General features: G+C 50.0%; 1 protein-coding gene across 1 annotated transcript in view; it reads left to right on the plus strand.

Moving 5' to 3' along the window:
- Positions 1-220: 220 nt before the first annotated feature.
- Positions 221-19,705, plus strand: part of LARP1 (La ribonucleoprotein 1, translational regulator) — a 61,336-nt gene continuing 41,851 nt past the window's right edge. The window contains exon 1 of the mRNA XM_047773841.1: positions 221-1,044. Coding sequence (XP_047629797.1) covers positions 606-1,044 — 439 coding nt within the window. The 5' untranslated portion in view covers positions 221-605. The remainder of the gene's footprint in view (positions 1,045-19,705) is intronic.

Consider the following 19,705-nt stretch of genomic DNA (forward strand, 5'->3'; position numbering starts at 1 on the left):
AGGAATTGGAGGCGAGGGGCGGGGCGAGGGGCGGGGCCGCGGGGCTGTACGGGCGCGCTCCCGCCGCCTTCGCCCGCTCGTCGCCCAGGGCCGGCCCTAGCGGGCGCGCCCCCGCTGCGCCCTCCCCTCCCCCCGCCCGCTGCGTCGCGAGGCGCGTGCCCGCCCGCCGCCTGCCGCGGATCGCGTGGTCAGCTCGGCTCGCCGCGCCTCTCCCCCGTCCGTCCATATTGCTGCAGCCCCCGAGCCGGGAAGCCCGGGCCGCCCCGGGGGCGGGGGGGAGGGAGGGACGGGACGAGAAGCTTGCCAGGCTCGGGGTGGGGGCGCCTTGCGAGGAACGGGCGGGGGGGGACGCGCGCCGAGGAGGCCTGGACCGCAGAGTGGGGGGCCTTCCTCCCCCCCCCCCGCCCCGCCAGCAGGCCTTGGATTTACGGCGGCTGCATCCGACCGGGAGGGGGGCCGCGCCTAGCGTGAACCCGGACCCTTCTCCGCAGGCACTGGGGCCCAGCGCCCCGGAGGAAGGAGTCGCGGGGGCTCTAAGAGCCAAGTTCGAGGCGGGGGAGGCAGCCTCGGGCGCGCCCGGCTTCTCCGGGGGGGCGGGCGCGCAGATGGCCACTCAGGTGGAGCCGCTGCTGCCGGGGGGCACCCCGCTCTTGCAGGCCGAAGAGCACGGGGGGCTGGTGAGGAAGAAGCCGCCGCCGCCGCCGCCCGAGGGCAAGGGCGAGCCCGGGGCGAACGACGTCGGAGGGGGGGAGCCGGACGGCGGCGCCCGGAGACCTCGGCCGCCCTACGCCAAGCCGCACAAGGAGGGCACCGGGCAGCTGGAGCGCGAGAGCCCGCGGCCGCCGCAGCCTCCCGGCGCCGAGGGCCTGGCAATCAGCGACGGAGAAGAGGGCGGCGGCGAGCCGGGCGCTGGCGGAGGAGCTGCGGGAGCCGCGGGCGCCGGGCGCCGAGACTTCGTGGAGGCCCCTCCGCCCAAGGTGAACCCGTGGACTAAGAACGCGCTGCCGCCGGTCCTGGCCACCGTGAACGGACAGTCTCCTCCAGGTGGGTCTCCCTGCTTGTTATCTTGGGTTCGGGGGCCTCTTCCGGGGCCTTGGGCGTCCCCTCCCCCAGCGGCCTCCAGGCCCGGGGGTCCGCCACTGGTCCTGGTGACTCGGGACTCGGGTTTTTTTTTTTTTTTTTTAATTAGCTCCCTTTAATTTAGGTCGCCATACCCTGCCCCCCAGCATGCTCGGGAACCTGTCCCTACCGGAGGGCTCGGCCTCCGGGAGGCTATAGCCACCGCCCGGGCCGCAGCGGTTAGTGGGCAACGGCGTGGTTCGGGCCTACCTCGCCGGGAGAGGGTGGGCGCTGGTTTCGGTGAAAAAAGCCCTTTCCCTCCCACCGCGTGTTTGTGTAGGAGACTGTTTGTAGCCTGAAACATTTCTCGGGAAGCCCCCTCTTCCCACCTCTCCCCATGCTGTCCGTTTTGGTGGCGTTGCGATTGTCCCTATGTTGTAAATGTTTAATGAGCATATGTCATGGGCAGCAAAACACCCCGCGACGAGTTTATACCGACCACAAGGATTCGGGATTTAAAAGTTAAGTTTTTTGCTCGAGCACATAGTGTTAGGCAGTAGAATGGCTACTGGCGAAGGGTTGAGGGGTCTATTACAGGGAGAATCGGGAGGAAAGGAAACCCAGCATGTCCCTGAATTGGGTGCTTTCCCTGCCTGCTCCCGGGGACCTTCCGCCTTTAGACCATGCCTCTGGATGGCGAGTGTGCGGGGGATCCAGTAAGGGGGAAATGTAAGGCGAGTAAGGGGCATGCGGCGACGCGAGGGGCGTGTGGCGGCGGGCGAGGGAGTGGCGGGGCCGGGCGGGCGGGTGACAGTTGGGCGCCATGCGCCGCGCCGCCGGCCCTCGGGCTGCTCGCGGCCGCTCGGCCTCGGCGTTCGGCGCCCGCCGCGGAGCTCCGGGTGGAAGGCGGGTGCTGGCGGGCGGGCGGGCGAGCGGCGCGGCCCGGAGTGTGCGTGTGCGCGGGTGTGAGTGCGCGTCCCCCCTTCCCGGCATTCCTCCGCAGCCGGGACAACGTGGTGCCTCCTCGCGCGGGGAGCGGCATGTGACTGCCGACCTGCGCGCCCCGCGCCCTCAGTCTCCCTCCTGGGCTTTTGGGTCCTTTCAGACCCGGCCCCTTGGGGGAAATCCCAGTAGAGCCGTGTCAGCGGGGGGGGGGGGGGGGGCGCAGAGCAGAATATGGAGGCTCCGCTCTGCTTCCCTTAGCGGAGAACAGATCGTCGGCTTTGGTGGGGGACGCGCCCGCACTCCTCCCTTTGCCGGTGCGTAGAGCACCGTGGGGCTCGATTCTTTGGTTCCGGGTGTTTTTGTAGTGGACTGGTATTAAAACCCGTTTGGAGCTAGAGTGATGGCTTGTGGCCATAACCCTACTGCTTTTTCAAAACTCCTCCTTTTCTGCAGTTGGGGAGTGAGGCTGACTGGTTTAAACCATCAAAATGGGGAGAGTCGAAAGGGGACCTTGATGTCTATACATTCAGGGGAATAGAATCACTCGTAGTCCTAGGGAAACCAGGACTATGGCATGTTGTAATTTTTATTTCTTTTAAGGTTGCTTCATTTGAAGGAGGGGACCTTCGACGTTTACTAATAGTACCTCAAACCGTGTTCTCTTCCTTTTGCCCTCCTCCCCTTCCCCCCCTTTCCTTCCAGAACCCTCTTATGCAAAGGGCAGTGCTGAAACCTCCATTTTCTTGCAAATCCCTCCTGATCCATCCACCGAGGGAGGGAAAGCAACTTTAAGACACTCTTTGGTTCCCCCGCCCGCCCCTTTAAACTCGAAGGGGTATAATCATCCCTAGGAGAAAGCACTCCTCAGAAGTTTAAATGGGGCTACTCACCCTAGCTGCAACTGCTTGCTAATGGTGAACCTGCCTTGTGGGTTTTAAATCAGCCATGACATCAGGTGGTGTTGGGTGCCTGAGCTGGCATTTTGTGCAAGTCCAGGGGCCCTTGATAGGGTGTGTCACTGAGGTTATTGATCGTGGGAAGAAGACAGCTTGGCTGGCATCTCGCCTTTACCTCTGAGTAGAAAAGCCAACTTGGCTTTAAGTGCCCAAAGCGAAATTGAGTTGGGTAGATTTACTCTGTTCTTGTTTTTCTGGACTCATAAGGCAAGAAAATGTTTTGTCTACTCATTGATTTTGAACTTTCAGAAGAGTCTTTGACAGACAAACTCTGAATTAATCCCGAAGCTTCTCTGTTTAAACCTGTTGTTAGTGCTTGGATGCTTTTTGAGGCAGAGTTTTGTGGTCAGGTTAGATGGTGGCCCTTTCTTTGAAGTCTGCAGGGATCACCAAGGCCCTTTTCCAGCCCTGATTTTATTTGCAGCTTGGGCGAGTTTAAATGTGACACCAATGAAGTGGCAGTGTGGTCTTGGGAAATTTTGTGCTCTGTGATGCATATGTTTTTGGTGCCTCATAAGCGAGCCAAAAGCTTTCCAAAGCTTGCTGCAAATGACTATTTTTAGCTCTTCTTTTGGCTCAATGCTCATATTTTAGTTCTTTAAGGGACATGTGCAGTAACTAGTAATAAAAGATGTTTTGTGACATCCCCCCCTTTCTTGTGGGGTTTTTTGTTCTGGTTTAAGCTTCTGGATTTTAATAGTTTTAAGTCTTGGGATTTGCATTATGGCTTTTTGTAATTTCCCTGCCCTGGAATATTTTGAAAACATTAGAAATTTTTTCCTTATCCTAGCCACAACTCTTTATGAGAGAAGCAGGATGTCTTAGTTAAAAGAAGAATTGATAGTATAGCAGAGATTCTGGAGTCAAAACTGAATGGGTTCTGATGCCAGCTCTACCACTTAGCTGTGCCTTCTTGGGCAGGATACTTAACTATTCTGTGCCTCAACCTCCCCATTTGTATTCTAGAAATTAAATTATTGATCTGCCTCATGGGACCATTGTGAGCATTCACTGTGACAATATGTGTAAAGTATTCAGCTCAGTGTATGGCATGTGTTGTTACACCATGTCTGGGAGACTGAAACTATGGGACTTTCTGGGACTTTTTTTGGGTCTCTGTTTTCTCCACCTGTAAAATGAGGATATTGGTGAATGTTGAATTTTCCTTTTCTGGTATTATATCAGGACTCTAAGAAATATATGGGATCCAGCTCCTTAGAAATGGACTGTTGCTTGTCCTGGGACACGAAGGTCATAGTATGAATTGCAAAGGTAGATAACCCAAAGAATTGGCTATTTTTGCTTTGGAATGTGTTATGATGAATGTTTCATTTTTTTCTTTTTTCGGTCACACCCACAGCGCATGGAAGTTTTGGGGCCAGGGATCGAATCTGAGCCACAGCTGTGACCTATGCCACAACTGTGGCAGTTTGGGATCCTTAATGAGCCGGGGATCAAACTCTCTCTGCCATAGAGACAACACTGGATCTTAAACCCACTGCACCACAGCAGGAACTCTCTCTCTCTCTCTCTCTTTTTTTTTTTTTTTTCTTTTAAAGGACTGCATATAGAGATTCTCAGGCTAGGGGTAGAATTGGAGCTATAGCTGCCGGTCTACACCACAGCAAGGCAGGATCCTAGGTGGGTCTGCATCCTACACACCACAGCTCAGAGCAATCCTTAACCCACTCAGCAAGGCCAGAGATCGAACCCTTGTCCTCATGGAGGCTAGTGGGGTTCATTACCACTGAGCTACAATGGGAACTTTCAAATATTTTTAAAATAAGTTTTCGTTTGCCTTTCATAAAAATTACCTTTTAGAGGAGTATACTTGAGCTCTCAGGCTGTGGGAAAAGGCAAGCCTAAGTGAACTAAGTTTGCTGTGGCCGGTGTACATGGAATAGGTTGACATCTCAGCATATTATCCCTGCAAGCTTCCAGCAATCCTAGCGGGGAGTTGGGGGTTGGTTGTGTGAAACCTCTAACTTTGCTTAGTAAGAAAGAAAACAGTGCTGTGATTTGTTTTCTTCATTTCTCTTCGAAGGAAAGTTTGGGGCAGAGTCTGAGTTATCCAGTTTCTGAATGTGAAAAATTCTCCAAGACAAATTATTTTGTCAATAATTGGCATTAGGGAGTTCCAGCTGTGGCACAGTGGGTTAAGGATCTGGTGTTGCTGCAGCTGTGGCATAAATCACAGTTCTGGCTCAGATGTGATCCCTGGCCCAGGAACTTCTATCTGCCACAGTGTGGCCAAATAAATAAATGGCATTGAAAATACAGCAAATTAGTGGATATAACAACAACAAACAGACTCACAGATAGGACAGACCAGTGGGGAGAGGGAAGGAGGGAGGGAGTGGTACCGGTTTAAGAGGTACAGACTCATGTATGAAATAAGCTACAAGGGTATACTGTACAACATGGGAGGTATAGACAATATTTTATAATAACTATAAATGCAGTATAACCTTTAAAAATTGTGGTTCATGGGAATTCCCATTACTGCTCAGCAAACAAATCTGACTAGTATCCATGAGGATGTGGGTTCGATCCCCGGCCTTGCTCAGTAGGTTGGGGGTCTGGTGTTGCCGTGAGCTGCGGTGAAGGTCAAAGACTTGGCTTGGATCCCCAGTTGCTGTGGCTGTGGCTGATGTTCTGATTTGACCCCTAGCCTGGGAATTTCGGTATGCCACAGGTGCAGCCCTAAAAAGCAAAGAAAAAATTCTGAGTCATTATATTATACACCTGTAATTTATACAATATTGTATATCAGCGGCATCTCAATAGGTAGCATTTTTTAAAGAGGGAACTGTTGCAGGTGAAAAGATTTGAGACATCAACCAATTGCATTGTGTAGATTTTGTTTGAATCCTGATTCCAACAGGCTATAAGAAATTTTGGTGATAATTGAGGATATCTGATCAGTTTAGATTATATTAAGTAATATAATCTATACTTGTCAGGAGTGATAGTGGCATTGCCGTTGTTTTTGTTTGTTTTAAAATCCATAACTGATGATGTTGTGCACCTCTGGCAAAGGACTGCTAGGTTGACTTTGATAAATGAGGGCTTAAAACTCTGTTCCTACAGTTCAGATCACTTTCTTGTAAATATAAAGAGAGCGCACAATAGCACATCCTCTGAAGGGGAGAGAGGAAGGCAGCCTTTCACTGGAATCTGCTGCTGCCTGGCCCCTGTTTTGGGCAGGGAGTTTTGAGTTTTTCACTAACTGAGAAATGAGTGCCTTCTAGGGAGGGGAGGGGCTTTTGAGGGCCGTTGTGAGTAGGGGGTAATCTCAGCAGTCCTGAACATCCCAAGGAGGGGGGTCTTTTGGCTGGACATCCCCCCTCTCCTGCCCAACTCTGGGCTAGAGTAAGCATTTTAGAGGTGTTAGCACTCTTCCCCTCCCTTTGGGAGGCTGGTAGGGAGAAGAGGAACAGTGGGCCTGAAACCACAAAAACCTCTTTAAAATGGAGAGCTTGGCAGATGGGAGTGCCCCTGTTTGCAAAGTCCAGGACAACCTCAAAGGGGGTAATTAGGGTGTTGGAGCCTCCGGAGGGCTCGAAAACCTCCCAGGCTGGTCCAGAGTGATTTAAGGGAGGAGGGGGCAGGAGAGAGGACAGCCTTACCTTGCTGGGGGTTCTTGAAAGAATAAAATTTGATGCCCTGGTTAATGAAAGCAAAAGGAACAGTAGGGTAAAGGAGCAAAGGAATAAGTGATAGGATTTAAATCAGAACATGCTGTTTTTCTTGTTTACAGAATGGAACTAGCACCTGGGCCCAGGTTGTTGTGAGGATCAAATTGATAGTCTTACAGGGCAGCTCAGTTTATGAACTAAAATGTCCCACACAGATGTAAGTGGGGTTTTTGGGTTTTAATTTATTTTAAATTTCATGGTTGCATCTGAGACATGTGGAAGTTCTGGGCTAGAGATTGAATCCAAACGGTAGCTGTGACAATACCAAATAATTTTAAGCCACTGCTCAGGGCTGGGAATTGAACCCGCGCCTCTGTAGCAACCCAAACTATTGCTGTCAGATTCTTAACCCATTGTGCCGCCATGGGAACGCCAGATGTTAAGTGGTTTAGATTGCAGAAGGTACGTTCCTAAGCCAGGTACAGTTGACCTTTGAACTACATGGGCCCACGTATGTTTTTTTTTTTTTTTTCCCAGTAACTGTTCCAGGCCCACACTGTGGTTGATTGAGTCCACGCTTACGTAGAATTGCACATAGGGAGGAACTGCAGATACTGGAGGGCAGCCTGTAAAGGTACCCGTGGGTTTTCCACTGAGCCCCAGGGGTTGGCGCCCCTAACCCTTGTTGTTTTGAGAGTCAACTGTCTATACAGTCTGAGGTAATTAAAGGGTTATCCATACCTTTCCTAAGCGGGGATGGGTAACCCGGAGTTCATTTTGCGGTGGTGCTGTTGGTGATTGTTACCGGGCCCACTGGCCGTTTTTTCCGTGGCAGATAGCCGCGGTTGTCTCCTTGAGGGATTTTCCCAGAATCAGAGGGGCAGTCTTGACATGGCATCTTTCTTGCGGCTGCACCTTTGGACTGGCAAAGCCCTAGATGTGGAAGGTGGAGAATACAGGCTTTTATGACAGATTTTGTAAAGCAGACCAGATGAATCTCACGAATGGTGAAGGGCTTCACTACCTCAGTTTGAGGTATTGTTGGTAAACCCAGATGACCCGTCCATCAGAGGCCTTGTGTCCACGAGCTTTGTAAGAACCGTCCAAACTTGTTGTGGTAACCACCTCCCCTTAGACATACATTCCAGCAACTTCTCTTCATTGCTTTAGAATGAAGTTCCGAGCTTTTCAGAGGAACTGAAGTCCCACAGTTGCCAGGAGCCATCTGGATGCCTGGTCCACCTGGGCTCAATGGGTTTTGCTCTCTTTTCCACATACACTATCTTCTGATAACCCTGAGATAAGTAGTAGTGATATTGCCGTTAACCTGTGTCATTTTGTCTGCAGGTGCTCTTTTTATCCCCACTTTACAAATGAGGAAAGTGAGACTCAGGAGAGGTTAATAAGGAACTCTGTCCTTCTGATTGCTCAGACTAAAAACCTTAAGGTCATTCTTGCCAGCTCTGTTTCTCTCACCTCGCATCTAATTTACCGATACATCCTTTTGGCTCCTCAAGCTGTGACCAAAGCTAAATGATTTTTACCACCTCATCAATTGCCAGCCTGGTTTACACGCCATTATGTTTCACCTAGATGGTTGCAGGAGCCTCTGAACTGATCTCCTATTACTCAAAATCCTCCTGGCTTTTATAGCAAAGTGAAATTCAGAGTCCTTGGAGTTTCCTCTTTTTTTGTTGTTAGGGCCGTACCTGCAGCATGTGGAAGTTCCCAGGCTGGGGGTCAAATCAGAGCAGCAGCTACCAGCCTACACCACAGCCACAGCAACACCAGATCGGAGCCACATCTGCAACCCACACCGCAGCTCATGGCAACACTGGATCCCTAAGCCACTGAGCAAGGCCAGGGATCGAACCCTCATCCTCGTGGTTACTAGTTGGGTTCCTTACCGTTCCCTTGAGTTCCCTTTTGATCTGGCTCTCTAGACCTCCTCTTTCCTCAACCCTGAGCTCTGACTTCATCTTTCACCACTTTTCCCTTGCAGCAACATCAGTTCTTGCTTTCCCTGGAGCATGATGTATACTCTCCTGCTTCAGGGCTTTTGTTCTGCATTGTTCTTCCCCCAGATAGCTGCATGGCCCACACTCTTACTTTCTTCAGGTTCCTATTCCATTCACTGAGATGAAGAGGTGGTCCCAGATCACCCTGTATATAAAATAGCAAGCCTGCACCCCAAACTCCATATCCCCATCCCTCTTACCCTGCTGCATTTTTCTTTTTTTGGCCATGGTATGCAGTGGCTTGATGGGGGATCTCAGCTCCCAGACCAGGGACTGAACCCCAGCTGTAGCAGTGAAAGCACTGAATCCTAACCACTAGACTACCGGGGAATTCCGAACCTTGCTTCATTTTTCTTTTTAGCTTTTGTCACCATTGGATCACTTTGGTGTTTGCTGCTTTATTCCTAGCACCTTAGCATGCCTGGCACATAGTAGGCAGCTCAATGAACAATTAATTAATAAACGAATGGATGAATCTCAGACTTTAACAGTATCATTCACATTTTTGAGTCTGGCATAGAAGATACCCCAGTGAATAGTAAAAATCATTGTTGACGAAGAACACATGCCTTTACAGTCCGCTCCGGAAGGTGCTGTGTAAGAAAGCTGTGGGCTTCTTTGGGCATGCAGTGAGGGCACCCCGTTCAGTCTAGGTCAGAGAAGTCTTAGACATCTGGAGGTGAGAATCCCCACCACCCGCAGGGAAGTACCCATGGGGCAGGGCTGGCTCTGTGGGCTCTTCCCTGTGGAAAACCTGCATTCACAAGGTTTCCTTCCCACCAGAGCTGCCTCCCCTGGGCTGAAGACAGAGGGTTTGCAGTTGCCCATAGAGAGGCTGCTGTAGTGAGTTTCTGAGAATACTGGGCTTTAGAGAGTCAGGCTTACCAGATCAATACCTAGTTGTTGACTCTGTTCCTGTTGCTATGCCCTCAGGAGCTTGGATTTCTTTCCCTCTTTTCACCAAGGAAGGAGTATTTAAGAGCTGGAAGGGGCCCTAGAGGTCATTGAATTGAAGCCCATCATTTATAGGTTAGGTACTTCAGGCCTAGAAAGGAAATAGAGTTGCTCAGGATCTCAGTTCTGGGTATGCTTGAGATTTGAACCCAGGTCTCTTGGGTCCCACTCCGGTTCTGTTTTCATATCCCTCTGGAGGAAGAAGTAGCGTGGGATGGGATGGTAGAACGTGGACTTTGGAGTTAGACATCCAGTTTGAGTTAGCCTGGCCACGGTCTAAGTCAATGTCTTTGGATAGGGTGGTAACTTCTGGGCTTCAGTAGATGGTGTTATGTCTGGAGTACCCACGCCCTAGGATTACTGTGAATGTGAGCCTGGCGAATGATAATAAGTAATAATCGTAAGAGTGTTGATGGTGTCTCTTTTGAGGTCTTGAATTTGACCCTGCTTTTTAGGGCCTCACCTGCAGCATATGGAAGTTCCTAGGTTAGGGGTCAAATTGGAGCTGCAGCTGCCGGCCTATGCCACAGCTCGCGGCAACACCAGATCGTTAACCCACTGAGTGAGGCCAGGGATCGAACCTGCAACCTCCTGGATAATAGGTTTGTAACCTACTGACGCACAGCGGGAACTCCAAGAGGTCAAGTTCTAAAACCATCCTTCCTTGGTCTTCCTGGGTCCTTTCTGCCCCTCAATCCATGCCATTTGGTCCTGAGTATACATGGAAGGCAGCCCATGCCACTTAGAGCCAACTCTTCCGACTCTGCTATAGGCTGTCATGCAGCTGTATAGTGGAGGGGAATTTAAGGAATCATTGGGGGCTATGATCCTGCACAAGAAGCCCACATTTTGGCACTTGGGAGTGCCTGCGTGGTAGAACATCAGTGAGAGATGGGCTTAGGTGCTTTGCAATGAAAGCCTCCCACTGCATCTTTGGTAACTCTCTGCCGCTTTGGGCTTGCTTGAGGGAGTGGAGATCTCTTTGGTTTTCCTGTTCTGTATTTATATTTACAGCATCATGAGGAGGAGAGACCAGTTATGTGGATGGAATAGTCTAGTTTGGGTTTGGCCTGAAGTGGAGCTAGCTGAGTTTAGGGGGTAGAGTTTGGACATGGTGAAGGTAAGGTTGGGTGTGGGAGACTGGATGCTGCTTCCAGGGAATGTGGGAGGGAGACCGGAAATCAGGAACACACAGAGGCGGCTGCTCATCAGTACACGTGCACGTTACTGTGAGGAGGGGATGGTTGAAGAAACTAGGATTATTTTTCAGAGAGAATCAAAGCTTGGGATGGGCGGAAATGCTGGTTGTTCAGAGCTCTAGCATTTGAATAGGCTTGCTCCATGTGGCCGCATGAGTGAAGCTCTGATGGCAGATGGGAGGCGGAGGATCGGTAGGTTTTGGCTTGGGTCAGGGAGTACCTTTCAGCAGCATCCCCAGATGGATTCAGCTGCCACCGGAGGTCCTGGGATCCTTGACGTGGTGATAGATAGTATTTAAAGAGTTTGGATGGCAGTTCGCTGTAGGCCTTTGCAGCTGTAAATTTACAAAGTACTTTCCTAGATGTGTTTGTTAATGAAATTTTTGAGTGCTTGTTAGGTGTCAGGCCCCAGACCTCAGGGGTAAACAAGACAAAAGCTGTTAGAAGCTTTTGTCCTGAAAGGCAGAGTTACAAATGGGCGTCCCCTTGCTTACTACCTCAAGTCTAGTCCAACCTACTGACAGAGTTTGATTGGCCTGGCTTTTAGAAACAATTTAAAGTAATCATCTGTGTTTCAAAATCAAGAAAATATATCTGGAAACCTAGAGATTTTCAGCTTTTCTTTTTAAAAAAGTCACTCTGAATATGGGGGGGGGGAATTCAATGGTATACTTTAAATGGATCAATAGCATTGGTATGTGAATTAAACCAATAGCACGTTACAGGGGAAAAAAAAAAAATGAGAAGATCTGGCCACACTTAGCATCTGGTCCTTCATAACTACTGTTTGATGGCAGGATCTAGCTCTTTAAAAAAACAAAACAAAAACAAGAAACGGCCCCACTGCAGCATATGAAAGTTGTGGTCTAGGGGTTGAATCAGAGCTACAGCTGAGGCCTACTCCACAGCAATAGCAGTGAAAGATTTGAGCTACATCTTTGACTTACTCTGTGCTTTGGGCCAACACCAGATCCTTAACCTTCTGAGTGAGGCCTGGGGTCCAACCTGCATCCTCACAGAGATGGAGTCAGATCTTTTTTTTTTTTTTTTTTTTTTTTCCTTTTGTCTGTTTAGGGCCACACCCACGGTGTGTGGAGGTTCCCAGGCTAGGGGTCAAATCAGAGCTGTAGCTGCCGGCCTGCACCATAGCCACAGCAACACAGGATCCAAGCTGCATCTGCAACCTACGCCACAGCTCTTGGTGACACTGGGTCCTTAACCCACTGAGCGAGGCCAGGGATCAAACCCGAAACCTCATGGTTACTAGTTGGGTTAATGAACTGCTGAGCCATGACAGGAAATCCCCAAAGTCAGTTCTTTGTCTGAGCCACAAAGGGAACTCCTAGCTCCCTTTAGACAAAGACACCTGCATGATGCCTGTGGGCTCAGACTTCATATGTTTTATCATACAAAGGAGAGAGGACAGCAGTTTGTCCAGCCCACAAGCTAAGGAACATCCTTATTTGGGAAGAGTTTGAGAGAAGGTGGGGAAGACTTTAAGGCAAAGGGCAGGGATTGCAGTCCCTGGAGGGGGTCTCCTTACCCACCTCTCTCAGGGAGAGTGGGTGTCATAAGCGAAATAGGACACTACTGGACCTTGTGGCCTGAGGCCCCAGAGCAGCAGTAGAAAGCTGCCTGAATGCTAAGGGCTGAGCTTACCAGAGAAACTCCGTTATGTTAGGCCCCAGCTAGCCTTTACTCCCCTCCCTGCATCTGTGAAATGGGCATAGCATCCTCGCTATCAGTCTCTAATGCACCTTCTCACTCAGAAACCTTTTGGGTATGTGAGTGGCTAAGGCAGCTGTTACTATGTATTAGGTGGAAAGGGAAAAGATTCTGGCTGGAGGCCTTGTGCATCATTGTCTTACTCTTTGGGCGTTGGAACCAAGGCTCGTTGGAGCACTGAGTTCTCCCTAGGGCAACAGTCACAGGAAAGAAGCTTCTTTACGGCAGTTGTGGGTGTGAGTCCTATAGAACAGGGCAGAGACCTCTAGACAGGAGAGTTGGGACCAACCTTCTAGTAGTCATAGGTCTTTGGCTCACGTGCTAAGACACCTTGGATAGTTGATTGAACCTCTTTGGACTTCCTTTCCCTTTTCTGTAAATGAAAGTGGAGATGACCTTGCAAGGTCCTTTCCCACTGGGATTCAGTTCTCTGTGTCAAATTGGAGGTCAAGACTGTAGACTGAGTAAGATTTCATCTAATGGAGATTGCTTTTCCCCACCTGATTGGACCAGCTTTAGAGTATCATTTCCATGAATTTGGCCAGGGCTGTGGGATTCTTCTACCTATGCATGGGATATTCTGCCCTAGCCTTCTGGAAAGTTCTGGGCTGAGGTGAGCTGCTCTAGAGGGTGAGTGCCCTCAGCAGTGTGCAAACAGTGGTGGCCCATCCCTTGGCAGGACTGTCGTTGAGAAGATTCTGTCGTTGCCCTGTACCTGGTTAGATTGGGTGGTTGCTGAGAACCCCCTTCTGGCCCAGAGATTTAGAACCTAGGTCTGGTGGAGGCCAAGGTCATAGTATCAACCGGTTCTGTAAGAAGGGGAGCCAGTCCATCTCAAGAGATTGTCTTGAGTATTCACTGTCCTCAAGGTTATCTAGAGAAGCACTGGCACTTGAGCCTAACCTTTGTTTTTCTAAAAGGAACTAACTTGGCTGCCACCGAAGTGAAAACCATTCATTTACACATTTATTTCAGTAACCTACTAGGTCTTAGACCATGGGAATACTGGTGGGAATAAGATGGAAGGGGCCTTCCCTCATAGTTTACCTTCTGGTGGAATGACATATAAACCAGCCCAGTTGTTCTGATTGTCTGTTGCCACCTAGCAAATCACCCCAAAACTTAATAGCATGGAGTTCCCTTCATGGTCAGTGGAAACAGATCTGACTAGCATCCATGAGGACACAGGTTCAATCCCTGGCCTTGCTCAGTGGGTTAATAATCCAGTGTTGCCGTAAACTGTGGTTGTGGCATAGGCTGGCAGCTGCAACTCCAATTCGACACCTAGTCTGAGAACTCCATATGCCAGTGGTATGGCCCTAAAAAGAACACCCCCCCCCCCAAGAAAAAAGTAGTAGCATTAAAAAAAAAAAAAAAAAAAACAGCCCTTTATTCACTGCTTTATGGAGGAGGATTTGGACAAGGCTTAGTGGGGCGATTGTTCTTTTCTATATGGCAGTGATTGAGGTGGCGTGTACTAGTCTTCAGGGCCCACCATGGCGTCACTCGCATGTTTGGAACCTTGACAGGGATGGCTGGAAAGCTGGGTTCAGCTGGAGTTGGAGTGCTTTCAAGTGCCCTCTCAGGCATGGTGATTGCAGTAGTAGGACTTACTACCTAGTGGCTTGAGGCTCCAGAGAGTGGTCAAGAGGTAGGAAGTGGATGCAGTCAGTAGTATTCCAAGGTCTTGGGCCTGAGCACTGACACAACATCACTTTTGGTGTGTGATGTTGGTGGAGGCCACAGACCCTGCTGAGAATGCAGGGAAGGGTACATGGTACCTGCCTTTCAATGGGAAGAGTGTCAGTTTACTACCATCTCTAGTACTGCTTAGCAGTTCTGGTAGTGGTAAGTGCTGGGAAAGAAAAAAACTAAGGCAACTAACTAATAGAAGAGTGTTGGGGGGTGTGGGTGAGGGCATTTTCAATCAAGGCATCAGGGAATGCCTCCAAGGGTGAGCCTGGATGGGTTGATAGGGAGCCTGGTGCTGAGCATTCTAGCCTAGAGGAGCACTAGGTACCAGGAGGTATAATGAGTTTAGACTTCACCAGGGAGCTGACACAAGAAGCCTTCGGAGGTCAGCTTAGGGAGTTTGCATGCTGTTCTGAAAGCTGAGAAGGAGCTGACCTGATCTGATTTCTGTTACTTCTTTCTCCATTCTGTGAATGGACTGGGGTGAAGGATGGGAAGAGGCCAGGTTAGAAGCAAGAAGACCCCTTGGAGACCTCTGCAGTTGTCCAGGAAAGAGCTGAAAAGGAATGGATGACGGCATAGTGACTAAGGCCTGATTTTTTTTTTTTTTTTAACTTATTTAGTATCCTTTCCCATTCCCCCTCCTCCAGACTAGGCCACTTTAAGAGGAAGTTTTCTGATTGCTATATCATACTTCTTCCTCTCTTCTCACACTGTCCAGAAGTGAAATCAGTTGTACTGTTGTGCTAATTAATCCAAAGGGTGGCCTGGGGCAGGCAGGTGTTTTTCCCTGGATCCCAGAGCCAAGAGGAGTGTGAGTGTTTTCTCTGTCTAGGTGGCTTAACTAGCCTGTCCCAGCCTCTATGCTCTGGGATGGAGGTGGAGGGAGGGTGTGGGTGAATAGCATGGGGCCAGGAATGGTGAGGCCTGGAGGCAGAGAATGAGCCCAACATAGGCTGTCTGTGTCACAGTTTTCCTTTCCTGACCCTTTGTTGGAAATTGCAGTTTCCAACTGAAGTAAGAACTTCAGAGTGGGGTCAGAGCAAGCTGCTTGAGCTGAAAGTTTGGGGGTTCATGTTGTTCTTCAGCTCTGCTCTCTCATTTCTCCTGACTTGTATGAAGGGATTGGATCCCATGCTCAGGAGTGCATTGCTCATCCATCGCTGATGTGCCTTTATCTTGTCCCTGGGCTTAGCCAGGTGTCTAGAACCTGCCTCATGGGTAGCTTGCCTTATTGAAGAAAGACGCTTCAGGGAACCAGGCCGACTGCCCCAGAGCTTCCATTTCTCATGCGATTTGCAAACTTCTGAGCCATCACACACATCTCATTCATCATCTTGATTCGTGTTCACATCCCCGTGGGATCTAGCTACACTTTTGATGCTCATTTTATAGACTGAAACCAAAATTTTAGAGAGGTTCAGAGATTTGCTCAAGGCTGCACAGTATAGTTTATTAGTGGTTGGGATTCCAGCCCATGGCAGAGAGACTCCAGAATTCTGCCATACTTACCATCTGGCTTTGCATTCTCCCAGGCCACGGAAGTATATATACCTCACCCAAAAAACTTTATGGGAGGGACAGGACCCACACAAATCTTTAGACATCAGGAATCGGCACTGGCCCTGGTAGCTTAGCCTGGAGGGCCTCACTTTGCCCCCGACTCCAGCCACTCTCAGTGGGTATGAGCCAGGCCCTGGAACTTCTGATCCTGCTGGGGAGCTCTGGCCACGTACATGAAGCCTGCTGGAAAGAGCCATGCTGACCTTGTGGTTTCTCGGGCATGGCCTCTGGGCCAGCAGGAGGGGTTGGAAGTGGCTCTCTACTGGCATTGGGAGGCTCTCTGACTCTGGGTTACCAAAAGGGATGAGAAACACTATTATGTGCTGGCCTTTTAACTTCTTCTGAAGGCGAAATCTTTTTAGCTTGTTCAGGCAAGACCAGTTCATTGTAGAAAAATACCCAGATGTGTTTTAGTGAAGAGAAAACAAATCCCTTCATATAATCTATTCCAACGGATGCTATAAATACTACTAAGCAACCATATCTGTGTTTGTGTTTTTTGCCTGTGGCCTGTGAAAATTCCCAGGCCACAGCGGTGACAGTGTCAGGTTCTTAAACTGCTACACCACTAGGAAACTCCCAACCATATCCTTTTAGATTAGTGCTGCCTAATAGAAATACAGTGCACACAATGTAATGAAATTTTTTCTTTTCTTTTTTTGTCTTTTTAGGGCCGCATCCTCAGCATATGGAGGTTCCCAGGCCAGGGGTCGCATCGGAACTGTAACCGCTGGCCTGTGCCACAGCCACGCCAGATCCGAGCTGCATCTGTGACGTACACTATAGCTCATGGCAACGCCGGATCCTCAACCCATTGAGCAAGGCCAGGCATCGAACCTGCGTCCTCATGGATGCTAGTCAGATTCGTTTCCACTGAGCTATGACGGAAACTCCAGAAACATGGGCTTTCAAAGGCACCTTTCTTAAAACCCTCAAAGCAGCCTGTGAAAAGGAAATTCACCTTTTCCTGACGGGGAAGATGAAGGAGCTGGCCAGTACTCCATGGCTGCCAGTGTAGATGCGCACACCCCAGCTTTCGCCTGAGGCCCGTGCTACTCCAGTACTCCCTGCCTGGCCTCTACGGTTGATCTGAAACCACTGCACCTGGGCCAGAATTCACATGTACCATGTGCACCTGTGTGCACATACCACCTTTTGCTGAGGGAAGCAGGCCCACATAGGGGAAGCTTACTGACCCAGGCTTTCATACAGGGGTGCTCTGTTTGAAACATAAGCACTCTAATGCTTTCCATCACACTCAGTTGGCTTTTAAGAGCCTACTGCTTGGGTTTGCAACTAGCAAAGTACAAGAGGAAACCATCGAGGGGTGGGCAGAGTCGTTGCCTTGGGTTTGTCCTGGGGTGTCCCCAAAGCCCACAGCACGTCCCTGGTGGAGGTTGGCCAGCAACGGGAAAAAGGCCAGCTGGGCCACAGGGGGTGCAGAAAGGGACATGGGTTGGCCCGGCAAGGTCAGAATTGAGAGATTTCCAAGTACTTGGTTAGTTCGTCAGACAGTGCTGCCCCTCCCTCTAGGGCAAGGGCATGGGTGCTTCCTACTAGGCCACTTTTGTGGCAAGAACCTTACTCCTTAGAGATTTGTAGGAGCGTGGTTTCATTTTTTCCGTCCCCTGTACCCAAACCTGTCCCTTGATTTTTCAGTGTGTAAAATGAGACTGCCTCTAAGTGTATCACTAGCCTGCTGCTGGCCACCTTCTGCTCCTTCGTCTGGAAGGCTGAGATGAGGCAGACCTTGGATTGGCCCTCCCAGAAAGGTGACCGGATTACTGATGATTGGGGTTTTGAGGACTGGGTGGATCCATGAAGTCCATTTTCCTCTTCCATTACTGTAGTACCTGTGCCAGGTGTCCACAGGCTGAGAGGGGCCTGCCTCGGGTACCAAGGAGGCTGCTTGGTTTGTCCTCCTCTGGGAGCTCATTGTCCTGAGGTGGGACGCTGTCCAAGGTGGCCTGCCAGAGCTGAGGATTCCAAGCCACCATCCTTTGATTACTCCTGGGATCTCGTCTTACTCATCAGGTGCTTGGATTAAAAGGGTTGGTACTGCTTTTGAGATTGCATTTAAGACATTACAGAACATTTCTTTGCTCATATCTCACAGTGCCCTTGAGGTGGGTGGTAGTTGGCCCCCTTTTATGGAGAAATTCCTACTGCATGAGCTCGTGAAGATTAAGGGACCTTCTCAAGTCAGAGTTAAAAACTGGCAGAGCTAGTCTTCTTCCCCCACCCACTTGAAGCACAACTAATAAGGAAAAAATTCAGGAGAATAAAAAGATAAACATCAGTCTTTCTATTAGGTGAGGTATTGCAAGGGAGGCACTTAGCACAGTGACAGATCATACTTAAGGACTCAATAGTAGCTCCATATTTTTTTTTTTTTTTCTCTTTAAGACTATGTCAACCTTTCTATACAGGAGCTGTGGGCATAGCAGTTTGTCCTTTGAGCGGGAGGCCCTTCTGCCAAGCCTGAGGAAAGGAGTGTGCGGGCAGTGGCAGCCTAAGAAAACCCAACTCCTGGCTGGGAGGAGAGAGGCCGCTAACGTTCTCCGTTGGCTGCAGCTAAGCTTGCAGTGGATCTGGAATGTTCTCTTCTATTCCAGGTCTTCCCAGTCCCACCCCCTGACTAGTATCAACACTGTCATGTCCCTCTGAGGTGGCAGCTCTTTGGAGATCCTAGACTGGCGGAGAGCCAGAGTCCAAGGGGACTTTGGACGCCATCTGGTCACTTTTCATTTTGCAGAAAACTGGCTGTTAACCAAAGTATCTCAGGTGGCAGCAAGGTAATCAGGATGCCTATGCTAGCTCTCTCCTCCTTCTGCCCTTTTCCCTCAAGGGTGGAGAAATGGGAGGCCCTTCAAATGGTTGGTGCTACAGGAGTGGAGATAAGAGCACTAGGCCTGGCAGCACGCACCCCAGGTGACCCACTGTAGTTGCTGTCACTCCTGGTCCTCCAGACACAAGCCTTCAGCTTTCTTCCCTCTCTTGAGCTGGGTCAGCTATTGACATACCCCGAGCCCTGAAAAGGCCAGGGAAAGCCTCAAATGGAGGAGAGTATTGCTCCTAAAAGCAGTCCCACCCTTCCACTCTTCCCCAGTGATGGTCTCTTCAAGACGGAGCGTAGACATGGTTCTAGGAGAGGTGAGGAGCGCTAAGCAAACATCCAGGACTTAGTACCTAAAAGGTTCAGCAGTAGGCTTGAGATGAGGTGGAATAATTTGTCTGTAGCCTTAGTCAGTTACTCAGAAGTATCTAAACTTCCAAGTAATAGCTAACAAGTCTTAAGTATTTCCTATGTACTTTTCCAAGCACTTTACAAGTATCAACTCATTTAATCTTTAGAATCCCAGTAGGTTAGAAACTCTTATTCCCATTTACAGAAATCCCCAATCATGGAGATAGGAGTGGCAGAGCCGAGACTCTGGAGCCCAGGCTCTTACTTAATTGTGCCGCCACCGTGCTGCTGGTGGTGAAGTAGGGTAATCCAGGCTGACCTTGGGGAAGTAGCAGCCTAGTGCCCTTTGTACAGAGGCACCCATTCCATAGCTCTCACTTCTGATGATGCATTTTCTTCTTCCTGGGCCTTGCCTTAAGCTTTCTGGAAGAGGCCAGGCCTACGGGTTGCAGGTCTTACCTGGGGTGAGGACAGGGTGGTCTCTGAAGGGAAAGTGCCGTTGAACTCACCACCACCTATGTCGCCTCTCAGGTCCGTCAGTAGTTTCATCGGCCAGATGCTTGGCATTTTCACCTCTTCACTATCCACAGTGCGTAGGGTGGGCTAAATAGTTAACTTTTGTCCTTTTTGAGGAGGGGGCTGCACTCACGGCATATGGAGATTCCCAGGCTAGGGGTCTAATCAGAGCTGTTGCTGCCGGCCTACCCCACAGCCACAGCAACACCAGATCTGAGCCTCATCTGCAGCCTACACCGCAGCTCACAGCAAC

Source organism: Phacochoerus africanus, chromosome 1 (assembly GCF_016906955.1).
Source record: "Phacochoerus africanus isolate WHEZ1 chromosome 1, ROS_Pafr_v1, whole genome shotgun sequence".
In the NCBI taxonomy this organism is placed as follows: domain Eukaryota; kingdom Metazoa; phylum Chordata; class Mammalia; order Artiodactyla; family Suidae; genus Phacochoerus; species Phacochoerus africanus.